Here is a 25,179-nt window from a genome sequence, read left to right as displayed (position 1 = left end):
TTTGTCACAAAATTCGCTTTTTTCTTGGATTGTCAACAGTTAAAAACTAAAGAATATTGAAAAATAAAGGAAATTTAAAAACTAAAATTAAACTGTTGAATATTCAAGAAAAAATCGAATTCTGTATTAAAAACAAGTTTAAAAAATGTTATATTTCCAACATTTTACATGAGAATTTAATAAAAAATATTTCAATGTATAAGATATTTGTTTTGAAAAAAAAGATTCTTTCGTAAACTGTTCGCCATCAGCAAATAATATTTTGACAAATTAATAGTCATCCAATGGAATCTCAGCAGGTAATTTGTGAGAGTAAAAAAATTCCAACTCTGATTATCTTCTTGTAAGTGTTGAAAACTGCATTTGAAATTCTCCAAATTCTTTCCATAATTAAGAAAGTTAATAACTAAACTTAACATTTCAAAAATTGTCAAGGTTAAACGTATTTTAAATTGCATTTTACAATGTGATTGGACAGATTTTTTCTGGTTTCCCAATCCAGAAGCCACCACGAACACATAAAAAATTATAGGATTTGAGGGGATAGACTCTATTTTTCAAAATACTAAAAATTACGCCCCCCCCCCCCCAATTCTAAATGGTAATTCATCGAGACTTAATTTGCAATTTTCTATTGCTTTGCCGATTTGTGTCATTTGTCATTTACTTTACTTTCCTTTTAATTAAGCGAGTATGAATTATTTGAAAAAGAGGGTTTTAAAATGTATTTTTTCTTATTTTAGCTTCGAGGCGACATTGATATTTATCTTATGGCCGGTGGAAAACAAGCATTTTTTTACTAAATCTTCATTTTCGAGTACATGAAGATAAATCGGAGATTCACCTTTTATTAGTGATAATCTTGGATCTTTCGAGGTTGCATCTCAAAGCGATTTGTTTTCATTTGCAGCTAAAAGGCTTTGCGATCTTCGTGACATTTTGATACAGCTTTTCCATCTATCATTGAAAAAAGCCACGGACATTAATATGGGACATCGATCGTTCGTTGCTGTCGGCAATTAAAATTAAGTCCTCTCCCTTTTTCCAATCACGTATGGAAGTTCAATTAACTTCAGCATATATCGAAGTTATTTATTAAAATGGATTTACATTTACATTTAAAATGAAATTTTAATTTCAATACTTGATAATAATTATTAAACCGTTGTGCAAGTAAAATTTGCCATAAAGGGATTAAATTATTAAGCATCTTTTACGGTATCCACAATATTAATAACAAAAACAATACAGAAGTAACAGTTTTATTGTAAATTAAAAAAAAATCAGGATGAAAAAATTACTTCCGCCAAAATATTACTTTTTCGTAAAACAGCTTTACTGAAGAGATTTTCAAATACATTGACGAGCTTAAATATTGAAAGCTGGATTTACATAACAGAGTGAATTTGCATACAATTATTCAACTTTATTTGCGTACACAGGATGTTTTAAGTGTTACAAAATACGCCAATGTCATGAAATATAAATCTGAAATTCACAATTTCAATTTCTGTACCAGTATAAAAGATTTCATTAATTTTAATTTTCGATTAAATATGAAGTTTCTGTTACTTTTAGTTACTTAAGAATGTTTTATTATTAAAAAAAAAATGAAATTTGAATTTCAAAACATCCAAATTTAAACTCCTTAAATTCGAAACAAATGACCTACTATTGAGAAAATTTCGATTCGTTCAACCTTAAAAGCTTCTTAATTTCAAAACTTTCAACTCTGAAATCCTCAAAAATTTACATATTCAAAACTATCTGGCTCTGCTGTACAAAAATTCTAAAGTCACCGAATTTGACAGACTAAAATTAAAAATTGCTTTTCTATGTTAGTATTGCTTGACAAGTGACAGTTGAACCTTGAACAATAAAAATTTCAAATTTCAAATTTAACAGCAATTTAGAATACAAAATATAATTGCTTTTAAACTAAGAAGTTTAACAAATTAAAGGCAATACAAATCAAGTTTTAATTGGAAATGTCTCATATTGGTGCTATGAAAACCGAGATGAAAACTAAAAGTTGGAAATTTAAAAAATTATAAATTAAAAATCTTCAAAAGCCTTCGGTTTCAATGAGTTTTAAAAACACAAAATTTAGTTTTTCTTTTCTCGAAGATTGATTTTTTTGGCTTAAAATTCAACTATGTACTTGAAAATTGACCTTTTTTTGAAAATTAGTCTTCTTGTTTGCAAATTTATTTACTTTTGTTAAAATTTAACTACTTTGTTAAAATTTAACTACTTTGTTAAAAATATTTTTGTTGTTAAACATTAATATTTCAGTGGAAAATTGATCTTTTTGGTTAAAAATTCAATAGTCTTTGTTGAAAATGTAAGTACCTTGCTCAAATATCCTATTTGTTGTCACAAATTAACTTTTTTAGTTCCAAATTAATTTCGTTCGATGAAAATTAATTTCTGAACTTCAAAATTGATTATTTTATTTAAAACTTGTCTTGTTTGTTTAAAATTAACTGTTTTATGTGAAATAATGAATTATTTGTTTTGAATATCAAATATTTAATTTTTCGTTGAAAATTTATCTTTTTTAGTTCAAAGTTATACTACTCTGTTAAAAATTAATTTTTGAAAGAGAAAATTTAACTATTCCATTTATGGCTTCTTTTTGCAATTTCTTCTTTTTTAGTACAAAATTGACTTATTTTGTTACAAATTGAACTATATTCTTAAAAATGGAATTTTTTTATCTGAAAGTTTAATTATTTTACTTTTGGTTAAAAATTTAGTTAATTGAAAATCTAACCATTTTTTTGAAAATTTTTTTTTGTAGAAAATTTGCTTTTCTAGGATAGAACTTAAAATATTTAGTTGAAAATGTATGTATTTTTTTAAAAATTTGTCTTTCTAGTAGAAATGTAATCTTCTTGTTTCAAAATTCATCTTTTTGGTTAAAAATTGAACTATTTCATTTTTAGTTTAAAATTTATCTTTATTTTTTGAAAAATCCAATACTACTTGGTATTGAAAATATCGAATGTTATCAAGACACGAATTTTTCCAGTAGAAAATAATGCAAAATTAAGAAAAAAAAGTTTAAATTTCCAATTAAAAAACGTATACGAAGCGTTGACCAAAGTGGAGTGAACTCATTCCCATTAAAAAAGTACTAGGATACCGTTACAAAAATAGAACTTGTGATGTGAAGCCAGGGGGTGTAGAAAATCGACATTTTAGTAACCACCCCCTGGGAGAGTCTCAGGTCTAAGAAATATAATTCAGATGACAACGAGAGATCGATTATCGATAGCGTCGACCCTTTGAGTTTACAATCGGTCTTGGATCGACAGTGGAAGCGGAAATGAGAATCGTGAAGCGCTGAGGGGTTCGGATAAAAGCACTCGTATGGACGTGAGCCAAGTATTATCAACTGAACGTCCAATAATTTCAGATCCATGGTTCTGCAAATATCGAGCGGGACAGGTCATGACTTGGTCGTTTGGTTGTTGGTCGTCCAAAACACGCTTTCAACGGCGCCAGAAAGTTTTCATCCCAGCAAATATCCACAGTCTGGTGAAAACTTTGCCTTGTTATTTTCCGTGTTTTCCACCAAGATGCGACGACCCGTTACCGGAGACCCACTTTCATCAATCTCAAGTATCGCCTTGGCCCAAAGGTCCAAGCCAAACTTTCACACAAACCAAATTTTCAAAGACCAAGAAAGTCTTCCCGAATTTTCATCTTAAGAATAAAATTCTTCGTCCTGAAATACTGATTTTTGATTGGGCTTCTTATTTGCCGATTGGGGACCATCCATAAATTACGTAAAGCAATTTTCCGAGAATTTTGAACCCCCCCCCCCTCCCAAAGCTTGAATTTCCATTTCCGAAAAATAGATAAGCGGCCTCGGAAACATTGAAGGAATTTAAAATTGTGTAAATATGTATTAGCCACATTTTCAAAAATATCATAATTTTTTTTAATATTAAATCTGAGAGCTTACTATTTTTTCAATCTGATATACAATATACATCTTCCATAAAATCACGTGACCTCCTTTCGAATCTTTCAAGATTCCACAAAACCTTAAAATCCGTTGAAATACTTTAAGAATCCCTGAAATTTGTTAAGATGCTCTGAAATGCCTGGAGAAATCGCCATTTCTTTTAAATACCTAAAAATCTTTCAAATGCTTTGTAAAATTATAATTTCTTTTGAGATCCTATGAAATTCATAAAAATCTCTAGCAACCTCCTTGAAATTAAATTTATTCACCGTTAAAGTTGTCTAGAAATCCCTCGGAATTCCTTTAAAAACTTTCAAATTTCACTGATATTCTGAATACCTTTTGTAAATCTTTTCAAATTTTTTCAAATTTTTTGAAATTCTACGAAATTCATTGAAAACCCTTTAATTTTTTTAAAACTCGTTAAATTCCTTGGAACCTTTTCTGTACCTAAAATTTCACAAAAAGCAAGTAAAGCTCAGCAAAGAAACTTGAGGTCCTTTGAAATCCCTTGAAGTAAACTAAAATCCACTGAAGTCTATTAAGGATGTACACTAGGTACTCGTATAATCAATCTCAAAAGTTGCCTATCTTAAAAATGATTTATAAAATCGACAAAAAAAGATCTATTATTAATATCTGTAAATCTTGATGCAGGCTTCCAAGCACACTTCAGAAAAATATAATTCAGGTTAAAATTGTTGATTTAACAGTAGTTATTTAAAGGTTTATTTTTTCCTTTCTCTTTAGGGAAAAGTTACCATTTATATTTAATCCAAATTATCAAGGCCTTATTTTATTCTTCGAAGAATTCTTTACAATCCTATTTGGGTTTTGTTAATTAAAATTTGAACTATAATTTTTTATAGCAATAATAACTGTATGATTTATCAATTCATTTTTTCAAATAAAATCAACCTAAATAGAAATTTAGAGAATCCTTCGAGGAATAAAATGAGGCCTTGATCATTATAATTAAATAAAAATTGTAATCTATCAAGATTTACAGAAATTATTAATAAATATTTGTTTTGTTGACTTTATAAATCATTTTAAAGATAGGCAACCTTTGAGATTGATTTTACCTAGTGTACATCCTTAAAACAATTGAATTCTGTTAGAATCATTTGAAATCCCTAGGAGTCACCAATTTTTCTCCCTTGAAATTTTTTTTAATTCCTTTAGAAATGTTTAAATCATTGAAATTCATAGAATACCATTCAAATTTCATTTACTCCTTAAAGTTCTTTAAACTTTTTTTGAAATCGCCTAAAATTTCTTTAAAACTTTTTTAATCTCTTGAAATTTCTTGGATTTTTATAAAACATTCTACAATCTTTTTAAATCCATTAAAAAATGTTTAATCTTTGAAGTCCTGGGAAAATCCCTAAAAATTGAAAATAATTTCATTATAAATGAAATTCATATAAATCAAAATTCACTGAAATCAACTAAAAACCCTTGAATTCTGTTCAAATGCACTGACATTCCTGGAAGTCTCCAATTTTTTCCCCATTAGAATCTATAGAAATTCTTCAGTCTTAAACAATCTTTTTTTTAATCCTATCAATCCTTTAAATCTTTCGAAATTGTTTCAAATCTCGTGAAATTCCTCCGAATCTTTTTAAATAACATATATTCTTTTAAAATCATTGGGAATTATTTAAATCCCTTCAATCTTGTAAAATCCCTAGAAATCCTTTGAAATCCTGAAATCTTTAGTATCTTTTCAAATTATTTTGAAAATCTTTAAATCTTTGAAATCCTCTGAGAACCCATAATTCCAATGAAATCCGTAGAAATTCCTTTAAACCCCTTAAAATTACATTTTCTCTCTAAAGTTCTCTAGAAATTTGTTCAAAATCCTTGAAATTTGTTTGATCTTTTGAAATTTCTTGGAACTTTGTCAAATATTCAGAAATCTTCTAAATTCTTTTAAATCGATTACAATTTTTATAAATTTTTAAAGTCCTAGTAAAATCCCAATAAATCCTGTGAATTATCTTGAAAGCTGTAAGATTTTTCAGAAGTTCCTTGAAAAATGATAAAATTTTTGAAATATGTATACAGCCCTTTGAAATCCCTTTATATAAATTGTAATTTACTGAAATCTATTAAAAACCCTTGAAACCTATTAAAATCTTCTAAAATCCCTGGAAAAGTCTCCAAAATCCCCCACCCCCCTTGAAATCTATATAAATTCCGCATAATCCTAAGCAATTTTTTTATTAATCCTACGAAATTGTTTTAAATCTCATAAAATTCCTCCAAACTTTTTAAATAACTAATATTCTTTAAAATCATTGGAAATTTTATATATCTATTCTATTTGGCAAAATACCTTGAAATTCTTTGAAATCCTGGAAAAACTCTCGAAATTTTTCATATCCTTTAAAATTTCTCAAAATTTAAAAAAAATAAATCTTTGAAATCCTCTGAGACCCTATAAATCCCATGAAATCCGTATAAATCTCTAGAAACCTTTAAACATTTGATTAACTCACTGAAGTTCTCTACACTTTTTTTGCAATTCCCCAAAAATTATTTAGTTCTTTGAAATCTCTTTGAATGTTTTTAAAATCTTTTAAAACTCATGAAAACTTTTGAAATATTCAAAATATTTAAAAATGCAGACTTTTGCGATGGCGGATAAATTACTTTAGTTCCATTTTTGTTCAGAATATTATCAAAATAATTGCAGAAAAAAAACGTCTTGAGTCCGAAGGCTTGTGAATCTTTACATTAAAATACTTTCTACTGTGAATGATTACAAATCTCGGCAATATAACATTTTTGGTTTACGCTTCTAAAAATATGATTCATTACTAATAAATAAGTCAAAATACAATTCTGGAAGAAAAACTTTTAAAACCATTTGAAAACTCTTTAGAATTTTTAATAATTATAAATAATAAAAAGCATTCAGATAAATTGAACATTGAAAACATAAAATAAAATAATTATTAAAAATCGACCGAGGTATTTTTATTCAACAAGTTTGAAAAAACTCTGCCGTTATATTAGGTTTCCCAAAAGTTGATGATTTGAAACGTGGTAATTAGAATCGGAGAGAAATTGGAAAAAACCGAGGGAGGCCATCTCCTTTTCCAACAATAAGTGGCTTTGCTCAGAATCGTTCCTTTTTAGCAACGAACACGCGATCCTCTAACGCTCACTGAGAGTTTAACCCCGACTTTTTACTCGCGAAATCTATCCCGAGGTGGCCAAGGACCTGGAAATTTTTTTGCTTCTTGGCTAATTTACTTTTTGCTCAAGTGCCTTTAGTCTAGAACTCTAGAGCCTCGGAAACCAAAGTTGGGTCGGAGCATCTGCCTCCAGTCATTTCTCCTTTTTTCCCTCATTTACAAATCGTACCGGTGTTTATTTCTGACCGCAAGTCTCTACAATTGTAGTTTACGTACCCTTTTTCTTTTCTTTGAAATTATAGATTGAGATCCAAATTAAAAAGCATTCGAATTAAAATTTTTGTTAAATTACCCAATTCTAGGACAAAGTTTACTCTCAATTTCCAACGCAGGGTGGCTACAAAACGTCAGTTTTAATTTTCCCTAACTTTTACCCAATTTTGTCCTGACTGAATTTTCATTTTCTCTGACTATTAATATTTAAAGACCAAAATTTTAATCCGGTAATATTATTTAATTTGAATTTAGACATTTATTATTAATTATTCTCAATAATTTAACCTTTTTCGGCGTAGATATATGGCACCTTTGTGACCTAATTTTTAAATATTTTTACAAAAGGAATCAGAAGTGAAAACTTCAGATTCGTAATCAGTGGTCGAAAAACCCCCCAATAACCCTTTTTGAAGCCAAAGGCCCAATTTTTTTTGCCACCATATTGGATCCAAACTTTTGAATTTTGACTTTAAATTCGTAATCAGCGACCCGAAAAATCTCCGAGAATCCATTTTGAAGTCACAGGATTTATTTTTTGTCCGACATAACAGATCCACAATTTTCTATTTTCTATTCTGAAAACTTTCAAAACTTGACTGCAAATTCATAATCAGCGACCCTAAAACCCCTCCGTGCATGAAGTATTAAACAATTCGTACGTAAGGGAAAGTGTTTCCTCCAAAGGGTTAAAAGAATTCAAAAGAATTCGATTAAATTTATTAGAATTCCAGATGAATTAAAAAATTTTCAGGACAAAATTCATAAGATGTCAAAAGAATTCAAAATACATTTAACGACTTTAAATGAATTGGGAAAAATGCAAAAAGTAAAAAAAAATCCATTCATTTCAGTAAAACTGGAGGGAATTTAGAGGAATTGAAGGGAATTGAGAAGAATTCAATAAAACTCATAAAAATTCAAAAAATTAATTTTTTAAACATTAAATTCAAATCGAAATACTTCGATATGAATTAAATAATATATTTTAAAAATCTACTGAATTGATTGGATTTACCAGAATCGAAACGAATCGAAACGAAATGCAAGAAATATTACAAAATCCTGAAAATGTTTAAAACTTTACGAAATTCCATACTTCTTATGAATAAATTCTTTAAAATCCGATAAAATACTATAAAATTCCGCGAAATTCTATGAATTCTGATTTTTTCTGATATCCTGGAAAATGTCTTGAAATGTCTTGAGCGATTTTCAAATCTCCTAATATCATTGACACTCTAGGAAATATTTAAAAATCCTATTGAATATTTTAAAATATTTTTAAAATTATTTACAAATGCAGCACATTTTGTTAAATTTCTTTAAACTATTAAAATCCCTTGACATTTGTGCAAATCTCTTCAAAATTTTTGAAGTTCATGAAAAAAAATAGAAATGTTTTTAAAAACTAGAATATTTTAAATCTGTTGAAATCCCTTCAAATGATAGAAATCAATTAAAAATTGACTAGAATCTTCTTAAAATAATTAAAATATTTCAAAACTTTCTAAAACTCTGGAAAAATACTTGAAAATATTAAAAATACCCTAAAATCTTTCAAATATTTTGAAGTCTTTTGAAATCCTTTGAAACTTGTTAAAACTCATGAAAATTCCTCGATCGATTAAAAACTTGGACAATTTAGAAATGCCCTGAAATATTTACAAAGTATTCAAGAAAATTGACATGAAGAATGATTACAAGTAAGAAGCCTGATTATTCTTGACAATTACTTAAATTGCTTCTTACAGAAAATCCCTGAATTTTGCCATTTTTTTTTAATTTGCAGTCTTTTCTTTGATTTTTCCTGAACAATCAAATTTCTAGGTTTTTCCTGATCTGAGGCCACCCTCAAATTATTAAAAATTAAAATCCTTTAAATTGGAAGCTAAAATTGATTTCTATTTTAAGCCTAAATGTTTTAAATTAAAAAATATCTGGATTTTTAAATGGGAATATCTAAAATTGATCCCATGCAAAGAGTTCAGTTCCCTCATTAAAAAAAACATTGCAAAATTGAGCTTCCATCGCGAGAAAAAAAAACTATCTACGCTTGCATTTCATGTCTATCTAGCAAAGTAATCTAGTTAGTTGGTCGTGAATCGTGTAATAAAATTTATCGATCTTATGATTGACATGACATGTTGTCCTGCGAGGCAATCAGGGGAGATACTTCCGATTCCACGCTAACGGCATCAAAAAATTGTCGATGAAGCTTTTACTTTGACCACGTCCTCCAACAAAATGACGAATTCGATAAATTATGAGCGGCTTACATAGTCCAAGCATCGAATTTAGTTGGCAAGGAATCGCTCGTAAATTTATCATTCCGTGAGCCTGGAAGCAAAACCCATAGGCTACCCCAAACTCGCAAAATTTAAGAATTATGTATCAGATAAATTGGAAAATTATACCAATAAAACTTTGAATATGGATAAGTTCAGAATTTTAAATAGATAATCTAAGGTATTTAAACCTGTAAAACCTCCAACTGAAAATTTAGGAAATTAGTGAATACAAATTTATAATTGGGTATTTTCCAAAATAGATCGTCTAGACGTGGTTGCGAAGAAATTTAAAAGAAAATGAGGATGGGTGTTTTAATAGAAGACAAAAATTACCGGTCACTTCCTGAAGCTAAAATTGTTTTCAATTAAAGTAATAAAAGCTGAACCGAAAATTAAAACACTCAAAAACTGGAACTCGTTTGAATTTTAAGTTGAAAAATTAAAAATTGAACGATTACAAAATTTTCTTCAAACTGAACACGTCTTAAATTAAAAAATGAATTGTTTCAAGTTTGATTCGTTACAAATTGATAATTAATCGAGTGCTATTTGCTCTTTTAGAACTGTTTTTATTTTTAAGTATTTTGAAATATTATTTTTTAACTATTTTTTCGAAATAAAAACCCACTAAATTTCCACAGGAATCAGAAAAAAAATATTCTCAGGGAAACTTTTAAAACCGTTAATAAACTCAAAATTTTATTTTAAAATCTTCAAAAATTTACATTTTCTTTTGAATGTTAAATTAGTTTGGTTTTTTTAAACATCTAAATATTTTTGTAAATTATTAGAATTTTTCCTACAAGTTTGGTTAAATTCTAGACATTCAAGGCTTTCTAGATCAAACAATGCAGCCTTAAATTGTTTAGTTAAGAATATTTGATTTATAATTGCTCATAATAAATTAACAGTGAAATATTCTGAAATACTAAAAATAATTATTTCCTTAATTAAATTTTTTAAGCTGAATGGGTTTTTAAAGTTGACTTCTGCCAATTTTTTAAATCTGTAATATTCAACTAGAGTTAAATTTAAAAAAAAAATTGATTAATTTATATTTACAGTTGATCAAAATAAAACGAATTTTACTTTGAGGCTTCAAAACTGCATTTTAAAATTCTTTAAATTGTAAACGTTCGTTTAAAAATCAAGACCTACATTGGAACATTTTTGAAGTACAATTTTTAGAATTACTCATTTACAGAATGAAACTTTCATTTGAAAAATATAATTTATTTTAAGGAAATATTTTAATATAAAAAGAAAATATTGAATACTACTTTAAGGCGTAAAGTTTTGAGGTTTTTATCTTGATATTTCTCGGTCATTATTTTATAAAACTTTTAAAATCGCGTGTGGTTAATTCATTTTTATTCGGTTAGGAAGGATAACAATATTAGACTGAAATTATCTCATTAAATTCGATTGAACTAAATTTCAAATTTAATAATTTTGTAAAATTGAAGAATTTAATTTAATTGAATGAACTAACTTAATTCTTATTGTTGCATTTACGTGTTTGGTTGAAATTTGTATTTGAACAAAAATTTATTCCCACAAAATAAAAGTTTAATTCTGCAAATGATAATAAAATTTTAATTTCATTACATTATTTTGCTCTACGAACATTCAGTAACATAATATATCAATATTATTTTTTTTAATTACGTCGGAAATACGTCCAGAATATCTATTCTGGAATGGTTCAATTGCTGAATTTGAAAGCTATCCAAATTGAAGGTCTTACTATTTGAGTTTCTCTAACTGGATGTTGTCCAAAATGTAAAACTTTCGAATTTAAAATCGTCTAAAATCGAAAAATTTTAAATGAAATATGATTTTAAATGTAATTTAAAATGGTATTCGACAATATAGATACAAAGAATATAACAAAAAGGAAAAGAATATATGCCTTTAAGAATGATCTAATTAAATAAAGTGAAGTTTTAAAATGCTAAAAATGATTCTAGTTTTTCCAGACCCTTTAAAACTGACAATTTCCTATTTACTTTCCTCTCGGTTGAAATATGTTCAACCCTCGTCACAGAAAACTTTTCACGAGTTTCGCACAGCTTCTTGCACGTTTGTGAGTCGACAGAAGACGTGTCACATCTTTATTTGAAATTCCAGTGTCCCTCAAGAAGATAATTACATCGTTTTAATTTTCTGGAAGTGTTGGGTACTCTATTTGTCACTATTTTAAAGTGAAACTAAATTAGGATTTTTAGTGGGTTCAGATCCTAATTTGCAGACTAAAATGCACCCACTAAAGAGGTAATCTTCGCACTAATAAAGGAACATGCCTGATACATTGGAACCTGGATTTACGTTAACTGGATTTTTGCATGACAGATAGCATGAGGACCGCACTCTCAGCGCGTTAATTGAATCATGTTGCGTCATGCGTCCAAATCCAACAAAAATGATTCATGCGGCCCTGCCTGTTTACGTTCAGAATCCCTAGCCGTGCACAAATTCAGATTCCAGTGCACTCACAAACCGAGACCTATGTAATATTAAAACACACCGTATTTCGCAACTGATACTTTCTAGTAGCAATCACAGCCCTCATAAAGTATCTGTGGCGTAAAACGTTTTACACAAGTACAGTTCAACGAGTCAACAAGAGAAGCACAATAAATTTTCAGTCTGAAAATTATTTACAGAGAATAGATAAAAGATCCGCAAAACCCAAAGCCAGCCCGGTTCGAAGGCCGAAATTTGAATCCCAGTATCAAGCCAACATGAAAAAATACTAATATTCTTTGCAGTCGGTATTCGATGAAATTTGAGTTTAGAATTTTCCAAAATTAGAGAAACATGAAGTGGAACTTTGAATCTGATTAGAAAAAATCTTCATTGAAGATATTTCATTTTATTAGATTCGAACACGTAGCAAACAAATTTGAAAGCTTACAAAATTAATTTTTGCAAACAGAATTAAAAATGGTAATCCAAAGCACTCAAATTTTGGAAGCGACAAAATATAAGTTACCCAATTTAGAAATACTTCAAATTTGAAAGAATTTAAAGCATTTTCATTATAAAGTAAATGGAAACACAAAAAAATTAGTCTTCAAAAATTCGAATAGCTTCTGAGAAAATCCTCCTAACTATAAATCATTCAGAGTTTGAAAGAGAACTAAATTAATGATTTTCATTTTAAAAAATACTTTAAGATTTAAATCATCTAAATTTTGCCAGCAGTAAGTTGAGAATGTAAATTTATATGCGACATAATTTTACAAGAATTTATAAGGATTCCAAAATAGTAAATATTCCAATTCAAAACTATACAAATTTGAAAACCCTTCAATTTGAGTAGATACAAATCGAAAATCGCCAAAAAAAAATTTTTTAATTCAGAAGTCAGAGAATTATATTACAAAATTGCAACTACTCGTTAGAGTAAGTCTTTCAATTAGAATCTTCAAAATTAGAAACATTTAGAAAAGATTTTGAATGTTAAAACATCCAGACAAAAATATTATTGTTCGAGTATCAAATTCTTTAATTTTAAAAAAGAAGTGTGAATAAAGTTACCAACAAAAAATTGCACAGAATATCATTTTAAAAAGCTCCTAATCCTCAAGACTTCTAAATTTTATTTCAATTTTGAAACAAAAAAAATTAAATATTAAAAGTTGAAAGGAATCTGAATTTGAAAGTCTTTCAACACGGTGAGACCATAAAACTCGATTTTTTAAAATTAAATTATTCAGAAATAAAGACATTTTTATAAGCTTATATATAAAGTACTGGTTAACATTTTTTTTACCAGGCTCTTTGATTCAATGACCAAGAATCTAAGAAACTATGATAAGATTATGTTATAAATTTTGGTTAAAATTTTGTTTCGGTTTTTTTTTTTATTGAATATGACTATTTGTTACCCCAATAATATTTCCAGATAAAATTGAAAATCATCGGAGGGGCGCTTTCTGAAAAGATTAGGTTGTCTTTAATTAATATAGAATAATAAAATTTGAGTAAGGCAAAATATTTTATTATGGCACTTTGAAATTGATTGCGAATCGCAATAAAACGTTAGGTATAATAATCAAAATTAATGATTTTTAAATTTCCCGTAAACAAACTATTTTCTGTTGATATTTATATTCAATAAATAAAATGCTAGTATGTTATCAAATATATGTCAATAAAATATACGCCAATACAAAAAACCTGAAAAAGGAAATGCTAACCAACATTTACCATTATAATCTTTTGATAATGTCTTCATTTCTGTGAAATTAAAGCGATTATTTTCATTTTCATTTTGAAAGGTTTATATGCAAAAAATTTAAAAATCCCATTTACTTGTAAGTTCTATTTAAACTTGGTTCAGCTCCGCCATGTCAAACTTTCAGGCACTTTTTTGAAAGCATACCAAATTCAAAAGCTTTTCACACTGGAATAAATCTAAATCCTTAGAAAACAAGCAAATGAAGCAACAAAATACAAAAAATCTAATTAGTCAGAGATAATTTTGAACCAAACTAATTAAATTTAATCGAACACCGATTTCTATTTCGATAATGCGCTAGCTACAAGAAACTCCCGTGCAAAACTTGAAGAGAAAACCCATTGGTAGAGTTACTGACTTGGGTCCGTGATGAATCCAGTAGAAAAGAAAGAAAAAAAATCATACAAGCTAGCCAAAAGGCAATAACGCATCGTGATAGACGGTTAGCGTCGACTGCTTGAAAAATATATATAGAAATACTCTCGGGTGATGCGAACAAGTACAGGTTGTTTACTTTCAAGGAAAAGTTAATAAAGAAAAGACAAGGTAATAATAAACAGAGATTAAAAACAGAGAAGGAAAGTAATACAGGCAGACCGTAATTCCTACCTCCAGAGCGGGCGTTTTTGCCTGAAACACAAATGGCATTCCTGAAAAAAGTCAGCCCACCTACTCTGCGGGGCTCTTTTAACCTTGTGGGGCATTCTTGATCAAATTGGTCAAAGTCAGGAGAGGGTAGTTTCATTTCATTTTTTTTTTATATTATACTTTCGGTTACACAAAATGGGCCTCAGTCATTTGCCTCTTTCTTTTCTTTGAGTCATTTTCTCGTCCATTTATTTATTTTGTATTTAAACCAAAAAAGGGAGTAATTTAAAGAAAAAGCGTCTTTTCTTATGTCTTAACATATTTTAGGATGAGAGAATTTTAAAGCCTCAAGCAACCTTACGGAATTTAAGATTTAGCAGGTATAATATGAAATTAAAATCATATGTGGATATTGTAACAAACTCGATAAAATTGATTGAGGATTAAATTATATTTTTAGTAGATCAGAGAGAAAATGTTTTGTAATATTTTCGTTTGTAGTAAACGAATTTTTTTATTCTCTTTGAACTTCTTGGGTTTTGTCGTGTATGTGTTTGAGGATGAATCTTTTATAATCCGTGCGAGCTGACATCCAGAATGCCAATAGAAGAACCGAGCATGCTTGGCGCGACCAAAATTTTTTTGTTTAATATTGAAAAAAAGAACCGTACATGGAACAAATCAGAAAATACTTTCATTATTTCGAATTGAAAATTCGAACGGTTTTTATGGTATTTCCAGAAGAAAAAAATAGAAGCTGATTTTATTTAAAAGACCTAAAAATTCAAGACAGAATTTGAAAGATCCCAAATTTAAAGGCCTTTTAATTTAAGACTCCGAAATGAAATAATTTAATATTGATAACTTTAAAATCAAAATTGAAAGATTAATAACATCCAAAGTTTTGAATTCGTTAGCGTAGAATTTTATGGCTTTAATTCAAATTAGAATTAAAATTTTTAAATAATCCTAAGTTTACAATTTTCGAATTTAGAACAGTTGAGAATTGAAAGCTGTAAGATTTTTAGGTGTTTCAAATTTAAGACAATGTAACTGACCACTTGAGATGATTGCTTATTTAATTCTTTGGATTTTAAAACTTTAAAGTTCAAAAATGAAACATTTGAAAAAAGAAAATTCGAAATCATACAATTTTAAATAATCCGAAGTTCCACATTTTCTTATTAGAAAGTTTTTAAATCTTATGTTCAACTAAAAACGTTAAATATTGAAATCATCTTTTGAAAACTTTCCAGTTTGAAAATGTTTAAAAACTTTAATAATAGGAATTTAAACACTTAAATTCAAATAATGTAGAAGCATCAAAAATTGAAATTTGAAATCTAAATTTCAAAATTGACGAACTGAAGGAGTTGCAAATTGAACAACATAGAAATGACACAAGTGCTAAATATTAAAAATCTCTGAATTGGAAAAAGATTGCAAATTTGAAGCCGTCCAAATTAGAGAAGTTTGGAATTTATTACCTGTGAAAACTAAAGTTCTTCGATTTTAAAAGCTTTCTGATTCGGTGACATTCAAACTTTAAATCCTTAGGATACAAATGAGTGAAAAATATTCAGCGTCTGATTTTTAAAATACTTCAGGGATTACATATGAATACATCATAATTTTTAGAAATGCTTGCAATTTTCCATTTAAATCCATCAAATTTAAAAACATCCAAAACTGAGATTAGTGAAATCTGAAAATATTCTGAATTGGAAAATTAGGGCCCTTGGAAATAATCGCCAAATCGGAATTCATAAACTGAGGCCAAAGGGAAAGATATGTTTTCTAGCTTTTTTTTGTACATATAACATAAAGAACATAAAGACATCCGGCAAAGGCCGTTTTTCCCGAAGAAATGTCTATTTTTGATGTAATAATCAATAGAAAATAATGCGGCTTAAATTTCGGTCCTGAAGAATGCTATTTTTTCATTTCGTCGCTAGGTTCGCGCAAAAGCAGAACTAAAAAAGAAAGAATCAATAATAGAGCGCATTTTTATATTTCTATTAATACATAAAAAAAAAGAATATTCTCAAGAAAAAAAATGCCTTTATTATAACTTTTTCCATTCTTTCGATTATTTATTTTTTTAAAAAAACTAGACAAGATAGCTTCTCCGTTTGGTCTCACTTTATGAAATCCAATTTTTCCAATGATTTCCAGGGGCCTTAGGACTTTCCAATTCGTAATCTAAAAGTATTCAAAATTTCGAATTTCCAAAATGCCAAATTGAAAGAAACACAAATACAAATGAATAATTCAATTTCAGAAAAATCACGGTAAAGTGCATCGTGTGGGTCTTCAACAGCCCAGCGTATTGAATCATGTATTATTTAACCCCTTTTGAATATTTTGTCACAATAAAATTATTCGATATAGTTTAAGGTACCTTTTCTACGGTAGAGTTGATTTTATAGCCATTTATTTATTTTAATTTTTTTTTTTAATTATTGAAAAAAGTGAAAAAATGGGTTTTTTTACTCAAAAATTCATAACTGACGCAATTTTATGTATTTTAAACTGAAAATTTCTGACTATACTTTTTAAATAGCGTACTTTTATAAAAAAATATTGCAACATGGGTGCTTTCAAAAAAGATATTTATTTGCATCCCAAGATTTTTTTACCTACACTTTCAGCAGCTGCTGTTAGCAGACTGCGTCAAGTGTCAAGTCAAGCGTCAGTCACTGACGCTTGACGCAGTATGCTAAGAGACTTTACTTACAGTTAGTGTCTCCAACTAAAGCTAGATGGCGACACTTACTCAATTTTTTTCGAATTAAGTATGGTTTATAAGAGTTTGAAAATTTCTTTTGGTGTCAGATACCCATAATGCACTTTAAGGGTCAAATGACTTAGCAGAAGCGACTTTTAAAAATATTCAAATATCCAAATACGGTTCTTTTTAAAAGATAAAAGCCCGTTTTCTCGAAACCGCGCTACTTGCATGCTCATCCCGACAACTGAAAAAAAATATTGCACGCGTGCTTTTACGTTCTTTGGGATGCGCCATGATTCCGCATACATACAGCATTAAAAGGCGACAAAGGAAGACGATTTAGCGAGATAGGTATGACATATCGTATCATTATGCAATGCTGGCAAAACGTGTCAACTAACGTCAGCTGTTGCTTGCGGCCATTCTAGCTGTGATTTCGCGTGGTAAATATTTCTTTGAGTAAATAGTCCTTTTTTCATATAAATAATCTTAATCCTAATTTCGTTACAAGATCAAGTCTTCAAAATAACGAACGTGCAATTTCAACCGACTGTATAACAATTCCATAAAATCCTTACAAGATTTTTCAAAATTCTCCTTCACAGTCTTTCGACAAAGCACGTTCCTACAATATTAAAAATGTGATCGAGTCCAAATTATCTTTTTGGAATGAAATAGATTCTCACCTGTAGCCTGTAGTTAGGGTCTTGCGTCGCTGCGTGTGCCGCTAGGAAGGGATCGTAGTAGACGCTGTAATCAAATTAGGAAAATGAGATTAATTTCAGTCTGAAATTTTCAGGGTTTCCTCAATTTTCCCCTTAGAAAGTATAATTGGCAATTTCAACACAAATATTGAATTTAGGGTGAAGAGCACAATTTAATACTCGAAAATAAACAGATTTTGATGCAACGCATTTAGTTTTGGATTATGCAGATTGAAAATGGATTTTATTTGAGATTTCGATTTAATATTTTCATGTTTCGAGGTCTTTAAAATTTGATTTTCTATTTTCAAAATAAAAAAGTTTGCAATTTGCCAATCTTTGACCTGAATTTTTTAGAGTATATAAAATTTTAATGTTTTTTGAATCAAGAAATTTAGAAATACTTCAAACTTTAAAGAATTTGATACCTTTCAAATTAAAATCCGAGACTAATTACTCCTGAAATTTGGTGTACACTATCTCTGCAATCTTTTGGTATCTATGAGAAATTTCGAAAATTAATTAGATTAAATTTTAAAGGATTTAAGGGATTTAAAAGATTTCTAGGGATTTGAGCTTTTATTTTTGAGAAAACTTTAATAAATAAGTTCCATTTAATTTTTAGTCGAGTGATTTCAAATCATTTTTACGATTAACAAATAAAAGATTTTTAAGAATTCGAAAGAATTTCAAGAGATTTAACATTTTTAAAGAACCTTCCAAGGATGTACAATTTTTTTCAGGACCTCCAAATATTTCAAGGGATTTCGAGAGATCTTTGGGAAATAAATTTTAATTTCAAGGAGCTCTTAGAGATTTCAAAAATGATAAGGCATTTAAAGAAATTGCACAAGATTTAAAGGATTTTATTAAATCTCCAAGGATTTCAAAGACTTCTACAGATTCTAACGTATTTTTCAGACAATTTTTGATGAATAAGTTTAACTTAATTGAAATATTCAAATTACTTCAAATGATTTCTACTTATTTTAATGGATTTTTACAATGTGCAAAGGAAATTTTTGAATGAATTTTACAGGATTATATTTATTTTCAAGGAATTTTAAATTATTTCTAATTATTTTAATGAATTTTTACTATTTCAAAAGTAAAGATTGCCAGGGATTTAAAATAATTCTTTATGATTTCCAAACATTTCCAAAGCTTTCTAAGGAAGTAAGGGGAAAAAATGAAAATAAATTCTTAGCGATTCTAGAGTTGTGAGGGTATTTCAAGGAATTTCAAAAGATTTGAAGGATTTTATTTAATCTTCGAAGATTTCGAAAATTTCTTTTTGTTTCGGAGAATTAAATTTTAAAGATATCAAGGAATTTCAAGCACCTTCGAAAATTTTTTTTTACAGAAAACTTTAATTAATACTTTTAATTGAATTTATATTAAAGGAATTTCACATGATTTTTACTTATTTAAATGGATTTTGTACGATTTTTAAAGATTGAACGATTTTCAAGGGATTTTAAATTATTTCCACAGATTTTTAATAATTCTTAACATTTGAAAGAAATTTAAAACAGGTAAAAAGATTTCAAGGTATTTTTATGTGTAAACTTTATTGGTACAAAATCTCAATTTTTGTGCACTTTCATATGAGATTATGGGCGATGTAAAATCAATGTTTTCGTATTTTCCCTATTTTTACAATAATTCCAGTCAGGATTATCCTATCATCGTTTTCTATATAATGATTTTTTATAACAAATCTCTTACAATTGCGAAAAAATGATCAAAAAATTACAATAAGCCTATACTAATTTTCCTATAATATTTTTTCGTACAGGCCATGCAATGGAATACAATCTCTATAAAATCTATGAAATCCATAAGATCTTTAGCAATCTTATGCAACATTTTTCAGTCACTTTTATATGCAATCATATGCAATCCTATGCAATCTCGCAATCTAGTATTACACCAAAAACACAAGTAATTAGCCCCTACTTAAACTCATTAAAATTGACTGAAAACTTTTGAAGTTCAAATAGATCCACAATTTGATATGATCTTCAAATTAAAAAAAAAAGAAACGTAAATGACTCAAATCTGGAAGACCAGCAACTAATTCTTTAAATTAAAAATATTGAATATAGCGATCGAGTTTACAGCTTTCTGATCGAAAATGTAAAAATAAGAATTTAGTCTTTAAGTTTCAAAGAAAAGAAAGATGTACCGCTCTTTTACTTATTCTCAATAAATTACCGACTTCACTCCCGAATTTTTAAACCTTACTTTTAAATATTGTTTAGGAGTTACAGGTTAGGTTAAGTGCAAAGCGTGCAAATGCAATAAATTCGACAGACATCAAATAACGAGCAGTTGCAACTCGGCGCAGTGAGTATGGCGAACGAACTAAATTATGTATGTACACATTGTTAAATTGGTAATTAAACACGTTCCCTGGAAAACCGAAACAGGAAGCGAAACTCTTTTTTAAATCATTAATGAATCAATCTGACATGAGCATCATTCTTCCATTCAACCCAACTCTAAATCAGTAAAAGCAAATGAAAAATCAAAAACCGCAAAGAAAATTAGCCATCCCATTCATGAAGCATAAAACAGAAAAATTTCATAAAAATGATAACAGTTGAAATAAAAGTTTATCAACCAGGGTGTCTACTAACTTACTGGAAAGACATTCCCTGACAATTCCAGGTTTTTTCCAGGCATCACAAGTTTTTTCCAGTTATCATTTTTCATGGTATGAAGTCATTCAAATATTTTGCATTTTTCAAAACAATCAATTCGAAATGTATAGTTTCCCGAGTTTATCATAAATATTGTTTTTTCTTCAATTTCTAAGGATTCAAATCAAAAATGCACCATAGATTAATTAAATAATTAAATAATACTGAAAACGTAACAATTCATTCCTTGAAGGATGAATCTCCAAATGAGATAGATCTATTTTAAACCAAAAAGATTAATTTTTAATAAAAGAGTTTAACTTCCAACCAAGTTGTTTCATTTTCAACTAAAAAGATCAATTTAAAAATAAAATCATAAATATTTAATTGAAATACTTACATTTTCAACCAAAAATAATTTTTTTCGAACAACAAGATAAACTTGAAAAAAGGAAATTAATTTTCTACCAAAATTTTTAACTGAAAAAGACAATTTTTCAGCCAAATAGTTGGATTTTTAATTAAAAAAAATAAATTTGTACACAAAAGTGGAGTAGATATATTTACAGTTGAAAAAAAATTAATTTTTAACCAAACGGATAAATTTTCAACCAAAATGATGAATGTTCAACTGGAATAGTGGGATTTTCTACCAAAAAGATAATTTTTTAAATAAAACGATGAATATGTAACTGGAATACTTGCATTTTTACCCAAAAATATGAATTTTTATTCAAAAACATAATTTAAAAAAATTGAATAGTTAAATTTTCTGTTAAACAAGTAATTTTCAGCAAAAGAGATGAATAACCAAAGTGATGGAATATTCAATTGGAAAAATTACATTTTTAGCTTAAATAAAAAATAATTTAAAAAAAAACAATTTTCAACAAATCAATTAAAGTTTCAACTGTATTAATAATTATATTCTCATTTAAAAAAATTGTTTTGAGCCAAAGAGTTACTTAGATTTTCAAGCAAAGGCGATCAACTTTTTAACCAAAAATAAAATCGTTAAATTTTCAGTTATTTAATTTTATAATGTAATTTAAACAAAAATTAGGCACGCTCGCGCAATATATATGCAAATTCCCTGGCAATTCCAGGTTTTCGGGTAGGGTACACACCCTGTCAACGTATTTAAACATAATAATTTCTTTCATATAAGAGGTCAACTCACTGCGTAGAGTTTTGAGTGAATAAAGATAACGCTAAGTCAGAATTTGTGAAATTGGTGAGGATTTTTGGATATGTACTTACGCAGGTCCAAACGGATGCAGGGCCGTTGCTGCAGCTGCAAGTGGCCCTGGATTCCTGGCAAGTGCCAGTGCTGCACTTGTCGGGAATGTTGCTCTGGTTGTTCCAACTCGTCCTCGTTGAATGGAAACTCCTCTTAATGCAGCAGCTATAACAAACATGCCAGAATGGCCTACCTTGTAATTTACTGAAGATTCTCTTTCAGTTCAGCCAATTCCTGGTTGTTGGTCCAGGGTAATCGCCATCGTCATCAGCAGTAGCAGCAGCAGCAGCAGTTTTCCACATTGCATCAACAAACCCGCAAGAAAAATCCAAAAACCAATTCAGACAAGAAGGAATATGAATTTTTTGAAAGAGTGGAATCAAAGCTCCTGAAATGTCTGACAAATCCAAAGCTAAAGACTTGTCGAAATCAGGAAAAGATGAATCGTCCAACAAGGAACTGAGAACCTATCCACCCAAGGAAATAGAAACTGATTCACTTCACAAGAAAGTTAGAAAGCCGGTCATCTCATTCTATGACCAACCATCTACATCCACATCAACGAATATCTTACCAAGGAGACCTTTCCAAGACGAGGTCCAAGAACGAGGTACTCGATTTCCAAATTCAAAGGCCATCTGGCCCTTAAGAAATAATCCATTCAGGGCGAAATACACTCCGAAGAGGATCAATTTTCTAGAGCCAGTCATTTCGCAACCTTCATCAGAGGAATCAGTTGTGACAATACACGAAGCGGCAGAACACGGTCAATCTGGATTAAGGAGTAGCTCGAGCAAGAGTTTCCTCTCTGTGAGAACTTTCTTGCCCTCAAGTCTTGGTTGGGAAAACCAGGTGAACTACACCACAAAAGTCTTCAAACTTGGCAATTGGCAGGTAGCCTATGATGTGGATAATGCGAAACCTGAGAGTTGCAGGGAGTCCTTCAGGGGTTTTATGAGAACTAGGATTTGCAGAATTACTATGTGCTTTATTTTTGGAATTATTCTTCCCTCGATTCTGGTTATATCAGCATATCTTTGTAGAGACTTTCTGAATGAGTCTAATGGGACATAAGCGGAAATGGCAAGGGAATTAAGTGATTATAAGAAATGAGACGAGTTTCGAACCTTTTGAGTGTTGATAATCTCAAAAATCTTTGGAGTCTACCAGTTCAATGACTTCTTTATACTGAAAAAGTTCTGCCTACCTTTCATCATCGGAGCCAGAGCATCTGATGGAGGTGAGCTGCTTGATTTTTTAATAATGAGTTTACGGATTTCTACACGAAATCCTGAAGAGGGTCCAGGATTATTTCGGCATTGATTTGATTATAAAGGTTGACTTTTTATTTGCATTATATTTGGATTCATGAATTTGTTGCAAAGATATCAAACTTAAAAGATAATTTTGAAAGTTAAAAAACAAGATTTAATGAGTAACAAATATAAAAAAATTTCGAGGGCATCTCTTCAGGATCCGACTGAAATTCGTGAAACTGATTAGACTTTTCTTTAGTGTTATTTATCTGTCAAGAGGTTTCTTGTTAGACAAGAAAACAACACGAAGATACTGAACAAATACTTCAATTATGCGGTGAGTGGTGTTAGCTCGCAGTCTTTGAGCATTCAATAACCTGGACAAGAAACTCTTGTTCCTTTCCTGTCAGTGAATTAGGATAAATTCTAGAGCGTGATGATGCAAAACAACAGGCACATTCCAAAAGGGGTTAACAACAAACAATTATCAATCATCATTTGTTCCTTCACTAATTTTTGCAGTTTGTGAAATTGGGAAACAGAATTAGAGGTCAGGAATTCATGCTAGATGGCGTTTCTATAAGAGAAGTGGGAAAGAGGGCTAATTGAATCATATTGAAGTGAATTTTTCCCGCGGCTTCAATGGCTGGAAATTTTAAAGGATTTTCCAAATTGAAAGTGATACCAAATAACATATTTCAAAATTTGAATTTAGGATTTTTTTTCAAATTTGGATATCTGCCTGAAGATCTTTTTATCTTTGAATACCTTTCATCAGATGAAACTATGTTGAATTGGAAAGATATCCAAACTGAAAAGCATCCGCATTGGAAGGCAGAAAAACTGAACAAAATTTATATTGGAATGATTCCAAATTCTGAAGGCTTTCATATTTGAAATCGTTCCAAGTTCCAATGCATATATATTTAAAATCTTTCCAATTTGGAAACGCTTTAAAGTCAACGACATCGAATATTGAAATCACTCTCAATATGAAATCTTACCAAACTGAAAAACTTCGGAAATTTGAAGGTAGAAAAATTGGAATACATCTGAATTTTGTAGCCTTTAAATTCTGAAGCTTTTCGCTCGAGTTTCAACTTTGAATCCTCAAAAATTGCGAAGGGACAAGGGTACCTTTTTATTGGGATGAAATACGTAATGCAAAGAAATTTTTTTCGTATCGAGTTCATATCTACGATATTATTGGGTTTATATACATGTATATAACTGGTCATGAACTTACCAATAGATATGTACTCGATGCGAAAAAAAATTACTTTTTATCACGAATTTCATCCCAATGAAAGGCTATCCCTACAATATTTGAGGTCAGGTGCACAAGGTGGAATCCGAATAATCACAATTTTCTGGAATAATTACTTTACAAGTTACAAAAGCCCCCCCCCCCCACTATCGGCGAGAAAATTCGAGTCCTCTGGCTTTGACGTTGAATAAGTATGTGAAGAAAAAATAGTAGGTTGATGAAAAAGGTATCATTTTAAAGTTGCAAATGTTGTACGTTAATGAGCCGAAAAGTAATATTCCGAAAAATTATTTGTAGCTTACAGATCTGAAAATCTGATGAAAAGTAAGGAAATTTGATAGCTTTTAAAAACGGTGAACTTTGAAGCATAGTTTTTTATAAAAAAAAATAATAGGGAAAATCTGAAAAAATTCATGGTGGTACATTAAACATTTCTGAACAGATTGCCGTCGAAAATTCTATAAAATATAGATAATTGTTCGTTTTTTGTGAATAAATGTGTGACCGCATTATCTTCAGTTGTAATGAAGATAATGAAGTGATTTAAATTGCAGGTACGAGGGTAGTTCAATAAGTCCTTAGAATGACCAACAGATGGCGCGCGAATCGCTCCAAATCATCTGTTTTCAGTCAGCACCACTCCCGACTAGATATATCGTGCAGTCACAGTCCGCATCTTCTGAGTTTACGTGTTTTTATAACCAATTTAAACAAACATTTAAAGGGTTTAACTCCATATGAGATAAAAAATGAATTGGACTCAGTTCATGGCACATCTGCCCCTGCCTTAGCAACGGTTTATAACTGGGTAAATGA

At 29.3% G+C, this 25,179-nt stretch overlaps 1 protein-coding gene across 2 annotated transcripts in view; it reads right to left on the bottom strand.

Annotated features, from left to right (window-relative positions):
* LOC117177757 (RNA binding protein fox-1 homolog 2) overlaps positions 1-25,179 on the bottom strand; it is a 231,448-nt gene that overhangs the window by 18,339 nt on the left and 187,930 nt on the right. The window contains exons 8-10 of one of the 2 annotated variants that reach the window (XM_033368665.1): positions 21,861-22,005; positions 17,938-18,001; positions 17,653-17,679 (exon numbers count right to left, since the gene is read on the bottom strand). In XM_033368665.1, coding sequence (XP_033224556.1) covers positions 17,653-17,679; positions 17,938-18,001; positions 21,861-22,005 — 236 coding nt within the window. The remainder of the gene's footprint in view (positions 1-17,652; positions 17,680-17,937; positions 18,002-21,860; positions 22,006-25,179) is intronic. The other variant, XM_033368666.1, reaches the window with a different exon arrangement.

Source organism: Belonocnema kinseyi, chromosome 8, assembly GCF_010883055.1.
Source record: "Belonocnema kinseyi isolate 2016_QV_RU_SX_M_011 chromosome 8, B_treatae_v1, whole genome shotgun sequence".
Taxonomy (NCBI): Eukaryota; Metazoa; Arthropoda; class Insecta; order Hymenoptera; family Cynipidae; genus Belonocnema; species Belonocnema kinseyi.
Note: the sequence above shows the minus strand (reverse complement) of the source record. Positions and strands in the feature narration are given on the sequence as shown.